Below are 15,621 nucleotides of genomic sequence, written 5' to 3' on the forward strand. Positions count from 1 at the left end.
GAACTTCCTGAGAAAAACCAGTGAAATCTCCCTCCCTGATACACTTTGTGAAATGTTGTGAGAAAGTAAAGTGCAACCCCAATTTCCAATTATAGCCAATGAAGACATTGAACTTTTGAGCCCTGTATACTTAAACTGTCACATTCTCAGAGGATAGGCATGTTCCAACAAGTCTAGATCAGGTCTAGATGTCACCTATTGTTTTGTGAATGTCAAGCAAGGATTTTACTACCTAAATTCCTGGCACAGAAAGCCCTGCCAAATATTGTTATGACCTGCTTACACTCTAAAGCCCCTCTGCAGAGACCTACTTTAGTCCTTAGCATGACTGTGGCTCCTCAGTTAACTCTTGCTGTCACCTTTAGCATATCAGAGGCCATTTTGTCTTCAAGTCTCCATTTTGATTGTAAGGTGAAATTAAGACCAAATTCTCAATCCCTCCATGCCTGACACCAGAATACAATTCAGTAATTTGTACTTGCTGCTTAGGATCAAACAATAGATGGCAAATGCATGTTCTGCTTGTGTTAAAGATCACAACAGCCTGTTATATTCCTTATATCCAGATGGATGGAAAGCACTCATGACATCCCCTACCCTAATCCTAGCCAATTAGCTTAAAGTGCTTTGTCTAGCCTCCTAGATAAAATGCCATACACTTGGAACATAATTGATTATGTTTAGCTGGTCAAAATGATGTAATCTGAGTGTGGTGTTGGAATGGTCACTGTGTGGCTATTCCTGAAGTAATAACATTATTAATGGATGTAAGCTATCCTCCTGCCTCAGCCTCTGAGTAGCTACCAAACAGGAAGATTGGCAAAGCATCAAGCTCAGCTCTTGATTCTAGAATAGACAAATAAGTTTATATTTTCAGGATTAAGTTAACACTCCCCCACTCTGCTGACTCACACCCTGAACCATGCTGGTCACAAATATATAAACACTGCCAGGGTAGTTGATTCACATAGTAATCCTCCCTACAGGAAGGCTGAAGCAGGAGGATCCCTGTGAATTGGAATTCCAAATTAACCTTACCTACATAGCAAAGTTGTCAGAACACAATTCAAAACCAAGGAGAACAAGAGCAAATAGAAGAGTAAATAAACAAGCAAGCATATCGTAAAATTCAAGGTGAGGGAACTAGTCAGTAAACGGACTCATAATTTTCTTCCTGTTATGTTTTGGTTGTTTGCATTGACACAGAAATCTTGATTCAATCTAGGAATGGGAAAATCCAAGGTGGGATTAAATGTCTGGACTCAAATATACAAGCAGATGGCAGCTTGTGGTTGGTGGGTGGAACTGCAAAAGGGAGGGACCTAGCAGGGTGGTATATACAGGCTGCAGGGGAGGCAGAGGAGTCGTTCCCTCAGGAATGAACACTGTGAACACTGTGGTGACAGCCTGGCTCTCCTGGTATCCAGAGACCATGTGCTCATCAGTGCTCAGAACAGGTAAGTCACTTTGATCCAAAGGGCCCAGGAGCCCTGAAATAGAGAGGGTAGGCCCAAGATGAGAAAGTCATTTATGTATTCATTTGTTTATTTATTTACATAATTTTCTAAAGGAATTTTTCTGGATGTATATTTTTTAAAACTACTTTTAAAATTGTTAATATTTTTATTGATTTGGGCAATTTCATATCATTGAACCCTGAGCACACTGACATTTCATTTCAGTCAGGTCAACCACCCCAAGTATCAACAACCAAAAAATGCAAAAGAAGAAATTCAGTGTGTGTTGCCAAACTGTTCAGAAAGTTGTCTCCTGTGCCAATAAGGTCAAGGCTCTTCCCCACTTTTTCTTCTACTGATTTAGTGTGTCTTGTTTTAAGTTGAGATCTTTGATCGACTTGGCCTTGAATTTTGGGTATGGTGATAAGTATGGATCTAGCTGCATTTTCTATATGTAGACATCCAGTTAAACACGCACCATTTGTTGAAGATGCTGACATTTTTTCCATTGTATGATTTTGACATCTTTGTCAAATTCAGGTGTCCACAAGCATGTGGGTTTGTTTCTGGTTCTTCTATTCATTTCCATTGATCTACCAATCTGTTTCTATGCCAGTACCATGCCATTTTTATTACTGTTGCTCTATAGTACAGCTTGAGATCAGGAATGGAGATACCTCTAGAAGATCTATTATTGTATAGGATTGTTTTAGTGATTCTGGGTTTCTTGTTTTTCCCTATGAAGTTGAGAATTTTTCTTTCAAGTTCTGTAAAGAACTATGTTGGTAACTTGATAGGAATGTATTAAATCTATATATTGCTTCAGAACATGTATTTTTATTTTTATTTTTTAATATTAGTAACAGTTTTTAACTTTGTATTTCAGAACATAGGTTTTTTTTTAAAGAAGTTATTTCTTTTTATTTTGTGTGCATTGCTGTTTGGACTGCATGTTTGTCTGTGTGAGGGTGTTGGATTCTGGAACAGTAGTTACAAACAGTTGTGAGCTGCCCTGTGGGTGCAGTGACTAGAACCTGGGTCCTCTGCAAGAGCATTCAGTGCTCTTAACTGCTGCACCACATCTCCAGCCCTCTGCCTCCATTTGTAGTATGAAGCTTCTCCCTGTCAAGCTCCCATTCTTGGTGGCATCATCTCCACACAATGTGCCAACCTAGTCTTTCCTGATTTCCTTCTTAAGATTTACATGATAGATGTTGGAGAGTTGGCTCAGCACTTAAGAGCAGTAGCTGCTCTTCCAGAGGACACAGGTTCATTTCCCAGCATGAATATGACAGCCCACAAATATCTGTAACTCCAGTTCCAGGGGATCCAACACTTTCACAGAAACATACATGTAGAAAAACCACCAATGCACATAAAATACAAGGTAATAAATTATATAAAAATTCAAAAACAGATCTCTGTAATGTTTGAACTATTTCTTTTTAAAAACTTTAACCTTGGCATAATGACACATGCCTTTAATCTCAATACTGGTCGAGGCAAGCTCAGGTAGATCTCTGTGAGATTGAGCATAGCCTGGTCTACAGAGAAAGTGTGTCTCAGAAAACAAAACAAAACAAAACAAAGCCAAACAATCAGTGTGTATCATGAAGTATTATGTGTGTCTTCTCGAGGTCAGAAGTTAGCTTCAGAAAATGGGGTTGCAGATATCTGAGAGCTGCCGCATCAGTCATCTCTCCAGCCCTTTCTCGTTGCACTTTATTTATTGAAAATATATATTTTTTCATACAGTACATTCTGATTATGGCTTCTTCTCTACTGGCTTCTCTGTGATCCTGCCTACATTCTCTTCCATCCCAATCCACAATCTCTTCTCTTCCCTTAGAAGACAAACAGGCACCAAAGAATAATAAGAAGGAGCCAGGGGTTTGGAGAGATGGCACAGTTGTTAAGAGCACTGTTTGTTTTTCCAGAGGTCCTGGGTTCAAATCTCAGCATCCACAAGGAGGCTCACAACCATAATGTGATCTGATGCCCTCTTCTATCATGCTGATGTACATGCAGAGGAGCATTCACAAACATAAAATAATTAAATCTTAAAAAGGGGAAAGAGAGAGAGGGAGCCAGCTGTGGTGGTACATGCCTTTAATCCCAGCACTCAGGAGAAAGAGCCAGGAGATCTCTGTGAGTAGAGTCCATCATGGTCTACAAAGTGAGTTCTAGGACATGCAGAGTTATACAGAGAAACCTTGTCTCAAAAAACTAACCCACAAAGAAACAAACAAACAAACAAAAAACAATACCAGAAATAGAATTATAAGACAAGAAAACAAAAACAAACAATTCAGAATAAGTGAAAATAGACAAACCAATACAGAAAATAATCCAAAGATAAAGCATGAGGAGTTGGCCTGGTGGCACTCTTCTGTAACCCCAGAACTCAGGGAGACAGAGGCAGGGATATCTGTGAGTTTGAGGCCAGCCTGAGGCCAGGGCAGCTTTGGCTCACATAGTAATTCTCCCAGCAGGAACCCTTAGGCAAGAAGATGCCTGTGAATTGGAATTCCAAGTTATCCTTACCTACAGAACAATCCAAAAGCAAGGACAACAAGAGCAAATAGAAGAGTAAATAAATAAGCACCAAACCATAAAAATTGAAGGTTAGGGAATTAGTAAGTGGACACATGATTTTCATCCTAATCTGTTTTTATTGTGTTTGCATTGACACTGAATGCTTGAGTCAATCTAGAGAATGGGAACACCCAAGGTGGGATTAAGTGTCTGGACTCAAATATGCAAGCAGATGGCAGCTTGTGGTTGGGAGGTGGGGCTGCAATAGGGAGGGGCTGAGCAGGGTGGTATATAAAGGCTTCAGGGAGACAGGAGTCATTCCCTCAGGGATGTGAAGACTGTGGTCTTAGCCTGGCTCTGCTAAGATCCAGAGACCCTATGCTCATCAGTGCTCAGAACAGGTAAGTCACTTTGATCCAAAATGCCAGGGTCCCTCAAAATAGAGAGGTTTGGCCCAAAGTAGGAAAAGTCGGTTATTTATTTATTTATTTATTTATTTATTTATTTATTTATGTTTCTAAAGGCTTTATATTTCTGAATGTGTAGAATTTAAAACTACCTTTTAAATTTGTAATGATTTTATTTATTATTGGGGAATTTCACATCATTGAACCCTGAGCACACTCACTTCCCAGTCCACCCAGGTCAACCTCCACACTTGCCACCAACCAAAATAATAATAATAATAGTAATAATAATAATAATAATAATAATAATAATAATGGATGTTCAGTTTGTGTGGCCAATATACTCACTTGAATGTGAGCAAACTTCTGGTGGCCAGCCTCTTAGAGAAACATGACTCCTTTCTCACCTGCCATCAGCCAGGTGCCATCTCCTGAGGGTGGCTACCTTTCTTCATCCTTTCCACAATGTTGATTAGTTGTTTTTAGGACAAGATTTTTCTTTCCTGTCTATTCAGATGAACCTACTGAAGAAGATTGGATTTAAGTTCAACTTTATATAATGCAGGATGGAGTATCTACCCCATTTCTAGGAGTATGAAAGTTTTTCACAGGCAGATTCTATATTTTAGAAAAAATTTTTTCAAGATGGGTGTGTAAACTTCCATGCTCTGTGCTTAGGGACTTGTCATATGATCTGTGTCTGGTTGGCACACAAAGATAGTACTCAGCATTCAGACTTCTAGGGGCCCTGCCCAGTGGGGATGGGATTGAGTGGGGCATTGGTTAGGGTTGGAAGGATGACTGAGGAATGTGTAACCCTGGGTGTACCTGTCAGAGGCTCCTCATGCTGTCCATGACAGAGTTTGGTTTGAGACTTAAGGTGAGGACAATTGATTAAGTTGACGTCTCCACCAAGGACAGAGCAGTAACCTTGCCTGACCTTGAGAGGTTCCTGTGATGGTGAGGGGTCTTTGTAAACTTGATGCTGACAATATATTTTTCTCTAAATGCCTCCCCAGGATCCTTCTGACTGAAGACCTTCCAGGATGAGTGCTCAGACTCCACCCACACTCCTGAAGCTGGCAAGGCAGGCTCTGCTGAGAGATGAGACCGTGGACATGTCAGCTCTGGACAAACTGCCCATGGAGCTCTTGCCAGCACTATTCAAGGAGGCCTTGACTGGCAGACATACTATGACTGTGAAGGCAATGGTGGCAGCCTGGCCTTTCCCCTGTCTCCCTGTGGGGGCATTGATGAAGACCCCTGACTTGGAAACCTTGCAGGCAGTTCTGGCAGGAGTAGACATGCAGCTGCAAAGAAAGATTCACTCCAGGTAAGTAATAAGCCAGTAGTTTGGAATGGAGCCCATGGATAAAAGGGAAGCATTTGTGGGGTTATGGAAAATGGCTTCTTCATGAAGCTTTTGATGGATCATCAGATAGGGGTGCAAGGACCTTGGAAGCTGTTTTTGCTTGTCCTAAGAAAGGTTGGCTGTGGTCAGAGCTGGGAGTAGGTCTACCCACACATTGATATGAGTCTTCCTTGTAGTCCCACAATCACTAGTAATGGGACTAAGGAGTAATAGAGTCACTGAGAGGAAGGAAAGTTATGAGGACTACATGTGCAACACACGGAAGACTTCTGCAGGCTGCATACTGAATAATGAAAAAAAAAAATAACACCTCATCCGGAGTTAGAGTTGAGGTTAGAGATTTGGAAGAAATGCTGGGTTGCTGTTGGGTCTTGCTATATAGCTGACACTTCACATATTTTCCTCACAGGAGGAGAAAACTTCAGGTTCTTGACCTGAGGAAGAAGCACCATGAATTCTGGAGCATATGGGCTGGTGCAGAGGAGGGTGACTGCTCAGCAGAGGACCCAGATGAGCAGCAAGTAGTGAAGGTCCTTCCACGATATGCACTGAGGTGGCTCCTGAAGGTGGTAGCTGACCTTTGGCTCAGGCCATGTATAGATGAAGAACAAACATGTTTATTGAAATGGGCCCAGCTGAGAAAGGGCTCTGTAGAGTTCTGCTGTATGGAGATGAAGATCTGGGCTCTGTCTTCGTATATTAACTGAGGGGTCTTCAAAGGTTTCCATGAAGAGCACATCGAGACTTTGGAACTGATGATCAGTTGGGATATGTTAAAACTGTCACAAGTTGCTCCTTTCCTGGGCCGGATGAGAAATCTTCGCAAATTCTTCCTGACAAATACCGTCAAGAATGTCTTCATCATTGGCAACAGGACAACAGACCAAGAAGAGAAGTGTATCAGGAAGTTCATTTCTCAGTTTTACAAACTCGACTGTCTTCAGTATCTCTCCATGAATGGCATCTACTTTCTTAGAGACCACCTGCATCTGGTTCTTGGGTAAGTAAGGGTGAGGGCTGGGTCAGCTGCCAGAGCAGACATTTCTTTAATTTTAAAGATTAGTGGTTCATGAGACCTGCCAGTCACTGGGTACAATATTTAGGCCTCATTAGAATATGAAGGTTATGTGTTGTTTCCATGTGTAATGAATCAAGTTGTCAAATTCACACTCTTTAAACTGAGGACTGAATGTCAGATCTAGTAAGGATGGGATGTAATTCTTCTTGGAATCATGCCCACCCAATCCAATGGAAAGGGAACAGTAAAGGGAGAATGCAGTGAAGGTTCAGAAGACTCACCAGCACAATTTGGAGGTGAGCTCTGTGCTCAGATCTGTTAGTAGACTCAGTCTACCCCAAATTTGCTATGGGTGAAATGTTTTGAGCCCAAGTAGTGTACATGGCACAATGGGGATAGTGTGGGTGTTAAATGACAGCAATAGTGACTGTGCAAGGCATTGATGGAATCCAGAGTCCAATGAGCACACAGGAAGTGTCCCTAGAGCCTGCCAGGACTTTCATGGGTTGGAACTTCTTTTCTTTTTCTTTTATTATTATTGTTGTTGTTGTTATCATCTACAATTAATTTATTTTGTATCCTGAATGCAGTTCCCTTTCTCATCTTCCCTAGGTCTTACCTCCCACCATCTTCCTTACCATTCCTTTTCTCTAGCATTCTGAAAAGGGGAGTCCTACACCACTGCTATCTGACCCTTCCCTATCAAGTCTCATCAGGAATGCCTGGATCCTCTCTTCCTCTGTGGCTTGGTAAACCCACCCTGCCTGGGAGAGGAGCTCAAAGAACAGGCAACCAAGTTCTGGTCAGTGGCAGCCCCTGCTATCCTTATTAGTCGACTTACGTGGAGACTGAGCTGTCTATAGGCTACATCTCAGCAGGGGTCTAGGTCTTCTTGAATGGTCTTTGGCTGGTGCATTAATCTATGGAGGCCCTCCTGTGCCCTAATTTTTGGGCTTTGTTGTTCTCCTCATGGGGTTCCTGTCCCTGCTGAATCCTTCTCTTCCCACCTTCTTCCATTAGATCCCTGCTGTCTGCCCAAATTGTGGGTCTCTGTCTCTGCATTTGCTTTGATTCCATGGTGAGTGGAGTCTTTCAGAGGACATCTATATTTGTTCCCATCCTGTTTCCCTTCTTCAGCTGCTTCTAGTCTCCATCCTTTTGCCCTTCTGAGTGGGATTTAAACATCTCACTAGGTTCCTCCTTGTTTAGCTTCTTCAGGTCTGTAGATTTTAGTATGTTTATTTGTATTACATAGCTAATATCTGATTATAAGTGAGTATATACCATGAGTGTCTTTCTTCTTCCAGGTTACTCCAGTCAGGATGATCTTTTCCTGTTACATCCACTTGCTTGCAAATTTAATATTTCTGTATCAATTCTTTGATTGAGGGACATCTAGGTTGTGTGCAGATTCTGTCTATTACAAATAAAGCTGCTAGAATCATAAATTGTAGTTGAGCAAATGCCCTTGTGTGGTTTAGCATCTTTCAGGTATATGCCAAGGAGTGGTATAACAGGTTCTGGAGGAAGGGCTGCTTCCTCTTTTCTAAGAAAGTGCCAGATTGATTTCCAAAGTGGTTGTATATTTTTGTGCTAGTACCAGCAATGGAGGGGGTTCTCCATTCTCCACATCCTCTCCAGCATGTGCTGTTACTTGAGTTTTTGATCTTAGCCATATATAATGGGTATGAGATGAAATATCAGAGTCATTTGGAGTTTAATTTTCCTGATTACTAAAGATGTGGAGCATTTCTTTAAATGTTTCTCCACCATTCTGTATTTCTCTGTTGAGAATTATGCTTAGCCCTGTACCACATTTTTACTTTTTGTTTGGTTTCTTGGTGCTTAACTTCTTAAGTTCTTTATAGATTCTAGACATTAGCGATTTGTGAGATGTAGGGTTGGTGAAGATTGTTTCCCTGTCTGTTGTCTGCTGTTTGTTCTGTTGACAATGTTCTTTGCCTTACAGAACTTTTCAGTTTCATGAGGTCCCATTTATTGATTGTTGATCTTATAGCATGAGCTATTGATATTCTGTTCAGGAAGTTATCTCCTGTGTCACTGAGTTCAAAGCTCTTCTCCAATTTTTCTTCCTGTAGATTTAGTGTGTCTGGTTTCATGTTGAGGTATTTGATCTACTTAGACTTGAGTTTTGTTCAGGGTGATAAATGTGAATCTATTTCCATTTTTCTACATGTAGACACCCAGTAAGACCAGCACCATTTGTTGAAGATGCTGTCTTTTTTTTTTTTTTGATTGTATGGTTTTTCTTTGTCAAAACTCAAATGCCTATAGGTGTGTAGGTTTTTATGCATCTTCTATTTGATTCTACTGACCACACAGTCTGATTCTATGCCTTTGCCATGCAGTATTTATTTATTACTGTTGCTCTATAGTACAGCCTAAATTCAGGAATAGAACTACCTCCAGATGATCTTTTATTGTACATGATTGTTTTAGCTATCCCGGGTTTTTTTGTTTTGCTGAGAATTATTCTTTCAAGGTCTGAAGAATTTTGTTGGTATTTTGATAGGATTTGCATTGAATCTATTCACAGTTGATATGATAGTATGCATGGGTGACCCCAAAAATCTTCGAGAAAATTCTATAGCTGAAAATCACCATAAGGAAAGTGGCTAAATACAAAATTTACTAAAAGAGAAAATCAGTATTCCTCTGTATTCAAAAGGCAAACAGGCTAAGAAAGAAATTAGGAAAACAACACTATCGCCCCCAAAAAACATAAACTGTCTTGGTGTAACTCTAACTGTGCCAGTGAAAGACTTGTATGAAAAACTTCAAGTCTCTGAAGAAAAAAATTGAAGAAGATAGTAGAAGATGAAAAGATCTCTCAGATTCGTGGTTTGGAATTTCTTATGAGTGTTTTCTGTGCTTATGGGCTGAACAGTTTTCTGCTTGAGAGTGAGGCTAAAGAGAGGAAGGGTGGGTTTGTCTTGACTGAGCAGATTCCAACAAGAAGCATCTTAGAGAGTGTCCTTGCTATTTGGTCAAACTGACCTTGGGCACCGAATTCTTTCTACCTCTGTTTAAATACCACCCATATTCTCCAACACCATTTTCCAGAAATAATCTCCTTGTCTATTTCTAGGTGCCTGATGGCTCCGTTGGAGACCCTGTCCATCACCTCCTGCAACCTTTCACAGTCAGACCTGAATTCCTTGTCCGAGTGCCCGAAGCTCTTTCAGCTGAAACATCTGGACATGAAACGTGTGGGCTTAACGTCTTTGGATCTTAGGCCTCTCCAAATCCTCCTAGAGAATGTGGCAGACACTTTGCAATCCCTGGACTTGAAGGCTTGTTGGATTTCAGACTCTCATCTCACTATGCTCATACCTGCCCTCAGCAAGTGCTCTCAGCTGGCCAATGTCAGTTTCTATGACAATTACTTCTCCATGCACAACCTGAGGAAACTTTTGCAGCACACAGCTAACTTGAGCAAGATGAATGTGGAACAGTACCCTGCCCCGCTGGAGTGCTATGATGAGTTGGGCTATATCTCCACAGAGAGATTTACCCAACTCTGTGCAGAGGAAATAGATAGACTCAGGGCCATAAGACAGCCCAAGTGCATCTCCTTTGCTACACTTATTTGCTCTAGATGTGGAGAGCGTTCTATCTATGACCAAGAACTCAGACTCTGTGTTTGCCAGCAGAGATGACAGTAATTGGCAAACAGGACTTCTGGATTGGAAGAAATCAAAGGCTTGGGACCAATCTCTCATGCTGGTGACTCAGGACTTAAGACACTCTTCATAATTTTGGAAACAAAATGAGGTTTAGTGAGTTGGAATTAGGAGGCTGAATTGACATGGAGAACAATGCAATTGTGAGAGCAGATGATCTTGTGGACTGAGAAAGACCACTTTATATTTATAAGTCGCTTCTGTCAGGACAGGATAACCAGTGGCTTTGTCCTGCAGCTGTAAACCTGGATGCTCTCCCTCTGGGGTCTTTTTCAGTTATCACCCTCACTGCCAGGTTCAGGGTCAGGAGGTGTCAGTTACTCTACAACCCCAGTGAAAAAACACCACTCTTTAATGAGTGAGGCAAAGGTCCAGGTCATCCATAAAACTAAAGTTTTGGTGATAACTTCTTTCATTCCTGTCTTTTGCCTGTGTGTAAGTTACAACCTTCTTGTGTAGCTGTTAATTTATGTGTACAAAAATTTTAATGTAAAGTGAGCAACATAGCACACATCTTATGAATAAGGCTTTAATGAATCACAGAAAATTAACATCCAGTACACTCAAGCCACTAGACACTATGGGCCCATGAGAGATGAGTGAAGAGAAAGAGAAGACAACACAGGGGAAATTGAACAGGGTTTACAATTTTTTCCTCTTAAAAATTGTGTTTCCTTGCATGCAATGTGGTGCACACTTGCAATCCCAGCACTCAGGGAGACAGAGACAGGTGGATCTCTGAGTTTGAAGACAACCTGGTCTATAAAGTAAGTCCAGGACAGACACAGCTACCCAGAGAATCTCTGTCTCAGAAAAAAGAATTTTTTATTTTTATTGAAAACAATAAATAAAGATGTAATGTAGCCTGGCAGTGAACTCTTGATCTTTTTGTTTGGGTGAGACTACCACCATAAACCACTCTATCCAGCTTTCATGCCACATGTCTATAGGGTAGTATTCCTTTGGATTCACAAACGCTTTGAAATAGTCATAGCACATAAAGGTTTTCAATAATATGTAAATCCCTCTGCTACAGAAAACATTTTCTTTACAAAATGATTTACATCTTCAGTTGTCTCTGTATGAAAGTATTAAAAAAAATTCTCCCTAGTTTTAGCCAGTATATGCCCTCTTTTCTGTATAATAAAATAACAAAATGATTTATGATTGTTTTGTTCTTCATTGGAATATTTGTTGTACTCATAGAAGATAGGTTCTTTGTATAAATGTAATTGTTGTCTAAATTCCATAGAGGTGAGGATGCCTAAACAGGTGCTCTCTGGACAGAAGTAAACATGAACAGATTGATGACAGTATTGCCAACTTTCCCACCACTGGGGAATGTGGATAAGTTTTTCCACCAGGGTGGGCCACATAGAGACATCTAGGCCAGCCTAGAGTACAGAGTAAGGCACTGTCTTAAAAAGGAAAGACAAAACCTATAGACTGGAGCAATGATTGATAGCTCAAGAGCACAGCTTGCATTTTCAAATGAAAAAACTTTGCTTTCAGTACTCATATCAGGTGGGCCTCAGGCTTCATGTCATTGGCCCACTTCTTCTGGCCTGTGTGTGTCCCTCCTTTCACATGCACAAATCTACACAATACACATATGTAGACACCGAATTTTTAAACCTCTTGATATAAAAACTCAGTTTCACAAGGAAATAAAAAAGGAAGTAATTAATTAAAGCAGAGATGTTGTTCTGGAGCAGGTTGCTTCCCTCACTGGTATGTGTCTCTGACATTAATTCTGGCACTGCAGAGTGAAGACAGTATGTGGACTTTTCAAGTGTGTGGGGTGAGCAATAGTCTACTTTGCCCTTGGCTCCAGGGTCTGAGCTCCTGAACCCTGGATGAAGTAAAAAGATATCATTGGTATGTTAATGTTGACAATTTAGTTTTGTATGTATTTTATGTATGTGAACACTCTATTTGCATGCATGCCTGCCTGAATGAAGAGTGCATTAGTTCCCATTATGATGGTTCTGAGCCATGCTGCTCTGGAAGAACATCCACTGCTCTTAAGAGATGAGTCATTTCTCCAGCCACAAGATCTTCAATATAGAAAGCATGTGTAGATACAGAATCAAAGTAAATCAGTGCCTATCTGACATAAAATCTTACCAATTTGGTATCATTTTTAAAGCGTTAGGTTTTAAGTGTGTTGTGTGTGTGTTCTATTTTTATTTTTTTTTCATTTCAGATAGTGACTGCTTAGATTTGACCAAGGAATAACAATGTCCTGTGTCCCTCTCAAACAGGTCTGGATATACTTCACCTGATAGAGTGCTTACCTATGTATTACTTGAATCTGTGAACCCCATTAAACAGGGTATAAGAATGCACAGATGGTATGCCCCCCTAGTCTGCGGGGAGAAATGACAGAGCAGAAATTCTATACCATCCTAGTTACTTAGTTTGAAAACCTACTTTGTGAATTCAAGAAACTTCCTCTTGATGTGGAGCCAGAGTCCCTCAGAATTTTCATTCTAGTCTCTTTTGATTTCATCTTATTTCTGCTCAGTGATGGAATAAAAACTGTAAAACAAGAAAGAAATGAATAAAAAGTGAAGAAAAATGAACGTTTACATTTTTAGAATTGTAAAGACTGTGGGAGTTTTACAAGCTGCAATGCTTTATATTGTGATGTTCCTTTCAATATTAATATGAGTTCTAGGGAGTAAAGAAGAAAGAAAAGTCATGGTTTAACAGTAAATGTGTCCATGGACTCCACAGGGGTCAATTGTACTAGGTAGTTTTATTGCAATTTGACACAGGCCTGGCTCATTTGAGAAGAGGGAATCTCAATTAAGAACATGCCCTACACTACTGTCCTGTGTGCAAGCCTGTGGTGCTTTTTCTTAATTGGTGGTTGATATGGGAGGGCCCAGGCCATTGTGGGTGGGGTAGGCATGAGCTGGTGTTCATAGATGCTGTATCACAAAGCAGGCTAAGGATACCTGAGGAGCAAGCCAGTAATCAATATTCCTTTAAGGCTTTTCTATCAGTATCTGCCTCTAGGTCCCTATCCCTAGTTCCTACATTGACTTCCTTCAGTGGACTTAAAAGCTGTGAGGTAAAACAAACCTGCACCTCTCTAGTTACTCTTGGTCATGGCCTTTGTCACATCAGTTGAAATTTGAGTGACATGATGTTATTATGCTGAGTTGAGGCTTTCTACCAACTGGACTATCTGCAAGCTTAAACCCAATACACCCAAGGATTTAGCAAGCCTGTTTGCTAATTCAAGGTTGGAATCATAGCTGTAGTGTTTTGTTGGCACTCTCTCTGGGGTGGGAGGAATTTTTTTCATGTCTCCCAAGAAAAGGTTCACTTACTAAGATTGAACAAAAAGTCTTATACCCAGAGAGACAAAATTGCAGCCTAATATTTGGATCTGAAATGTTTTTCCCTCACATTTATTATGTCTATCATTTCTTTGTCTGTCTATCTATCTATGTCTCTTTCTATTGATCTATCTTTGTATCAATCTATCTATCTTTATGTATGTATATATGTATGTATGAATCATCTGTCTATGAATGTATCTATATTTATCTAATGTCTCTATGTTTGTATGTCTTTTTCTCTATTTCTCTATATCTACCATCTCTCTACCAATCTATGTACATACATATGTATGTGTGTATTTATCTATGAATGTTCTCTTTATCGAAGGATCATCTATCTACCTATGTACCTAAGTATGCACTATCTTTGTATCTATCAATCTACTTTTCCATTTAATCTATCTTTTTATCTGTTTATATATGTATGTCTGCACCATTTTATCTATGTATTATCTATCTAAGCATCAATCTTTTTATCTATGCATGTTCTATCTCTATCTATGTATCATCTATCTAAGTATCTGTGTATCTATCAATCTACCTACCTATTTAATTTTTCTTTCATCTATTAAATATGTATGCATGTATATATGTATGTATGTACAAATGTATCTATCTATCTATCTATCTATCTGTATTGGCTGCTTTTGCATGTCGACAGAAACTACAGTCCTCAGAGAGGAAGGAACTTCATTTGAGGGAATGCCTCCATGAGATTCAGCTGTAATGTATTTTCTCAATTAGTGTTCAATTGCCTGGTGAGGACCTGGGCTTTGTGGGTGGTACCATTCCTGAGGTGATGGTCCTGGGTTCTATGAGAAGGTAGGGTGAAGAGGCCATGAGGAAGAGTAAGCAGCACTCTTCCATGGCCTCTACATCAGCTCCTCCCTCTAGGTTCCAACCCTGCTTGAATTTCTGTCTTGGCTTCATCCAGTGATGGACTATGGATCTGGAAGTAGGAGCCAAATAAAGCCTTTCCTCCCCAACTGGTGCTTTGGTCATTGTGTTTCATCTCAGTAGTAGAAACCCTGATTCTGAAACTATCTATCTACCTACCTATCATCTATATACCTACCTACCTACGTATGATATATCTATCTACTATAAATGTAACTTTAATTCACCAGATGCCATTGTAGAGTTGGAGGCTCACTGCCTCCATCTGCTAAACTAAACTCAGCCTGGAAGCTTATAGCCTCTGTACAATCTAATCTAGGCTTAGAATGTTTTCAGCCTTGGAGACTTACTGCTGCCTAAGCTTACCCTTCCTAGCTGGTTCAACTCAGCTTTTCTGGCTCAAAATCCTCCCACATCTGACCTGTTCATTTTGTTTTTTCTCTTGGCCTCTACAATATCTTCTAATCCAGTTCCTTTTCCTTTCCTAGCTGGTTCTGTTATCACCTGTGTCCAGGTTATTGTCTGTAACATTTCTCTGTGAATCTTTCCCAGTAAAACTGCTTCCTCTTCCCTCATTCTCTGTGCTGCTCCCTTGAGGAGCTTCCCTTTCCTCTCTCTTCTCATGAGAGTTGGGAATATTCTATTGCCTCAAATTCTTCTCTGATTTTCACCTCATTTTGACACTTAGTTAGACTTCACTTTTAAATGTGGGTGTTTCCTTCTACACGATATTTTACCATCATAGTTCGGTATTAAAAGCCTGTACCACCACACCTGGCTCTAAGATATTCTTTACCTAAAACAAACTTTCCAAAAGAATGTGGCTGAATTTAATAAGTCACTGGCCTTATCCATGTTTCTTGCTCTCTTTCACTCCA

General features: G+C 40.3%; 2 protein-coding genes across 2 annotated transcripts in view; one reads left to right on the forward strand and one right to left on the reverse strand.

The window, feature by feature from the left end:
- Nucleotides 1–15,621, reverse strand: part of LOC132652905 (PRAME family member 8-like) — an 83,273-nt gene that overhangs the window by 19,101 nt on the left and 48,551 nt on the right.
- LOC110544917 (PRAME family member 12-like) lies at nucleotides 5,446–10,469 on the forward strand. The gene is made up of 4 exons (XM_060381233.1): nucleotides 5,446–5,732; nucleotides 6,181–6,365; nucleotides 6,492–6,771; nucleotides 9,899–10,469. Exons 1-4 carry the CDS (start codon nucleotides 5,446–5,448, stop codon nucleotides 10,467–10,469), a joined length of 1,323 nt encoding a protein of 440 aa, XP_060237216.1.

This window comes from Meriones unguiculatus, chromosome 3 (assembly GCF_030254825.1).
Source record: "Meriones unguiculatus strain TT.TT164.6M chromosome 3, Bangor_MerUng_6.1, whole genome shotgun sequence".
Taxonomy (NCBI): Eukaryota; Metazoa; Chordata; class Mammalia; order Rodentia; family Muridae; genus Meriones; species Meriones unguiculatus.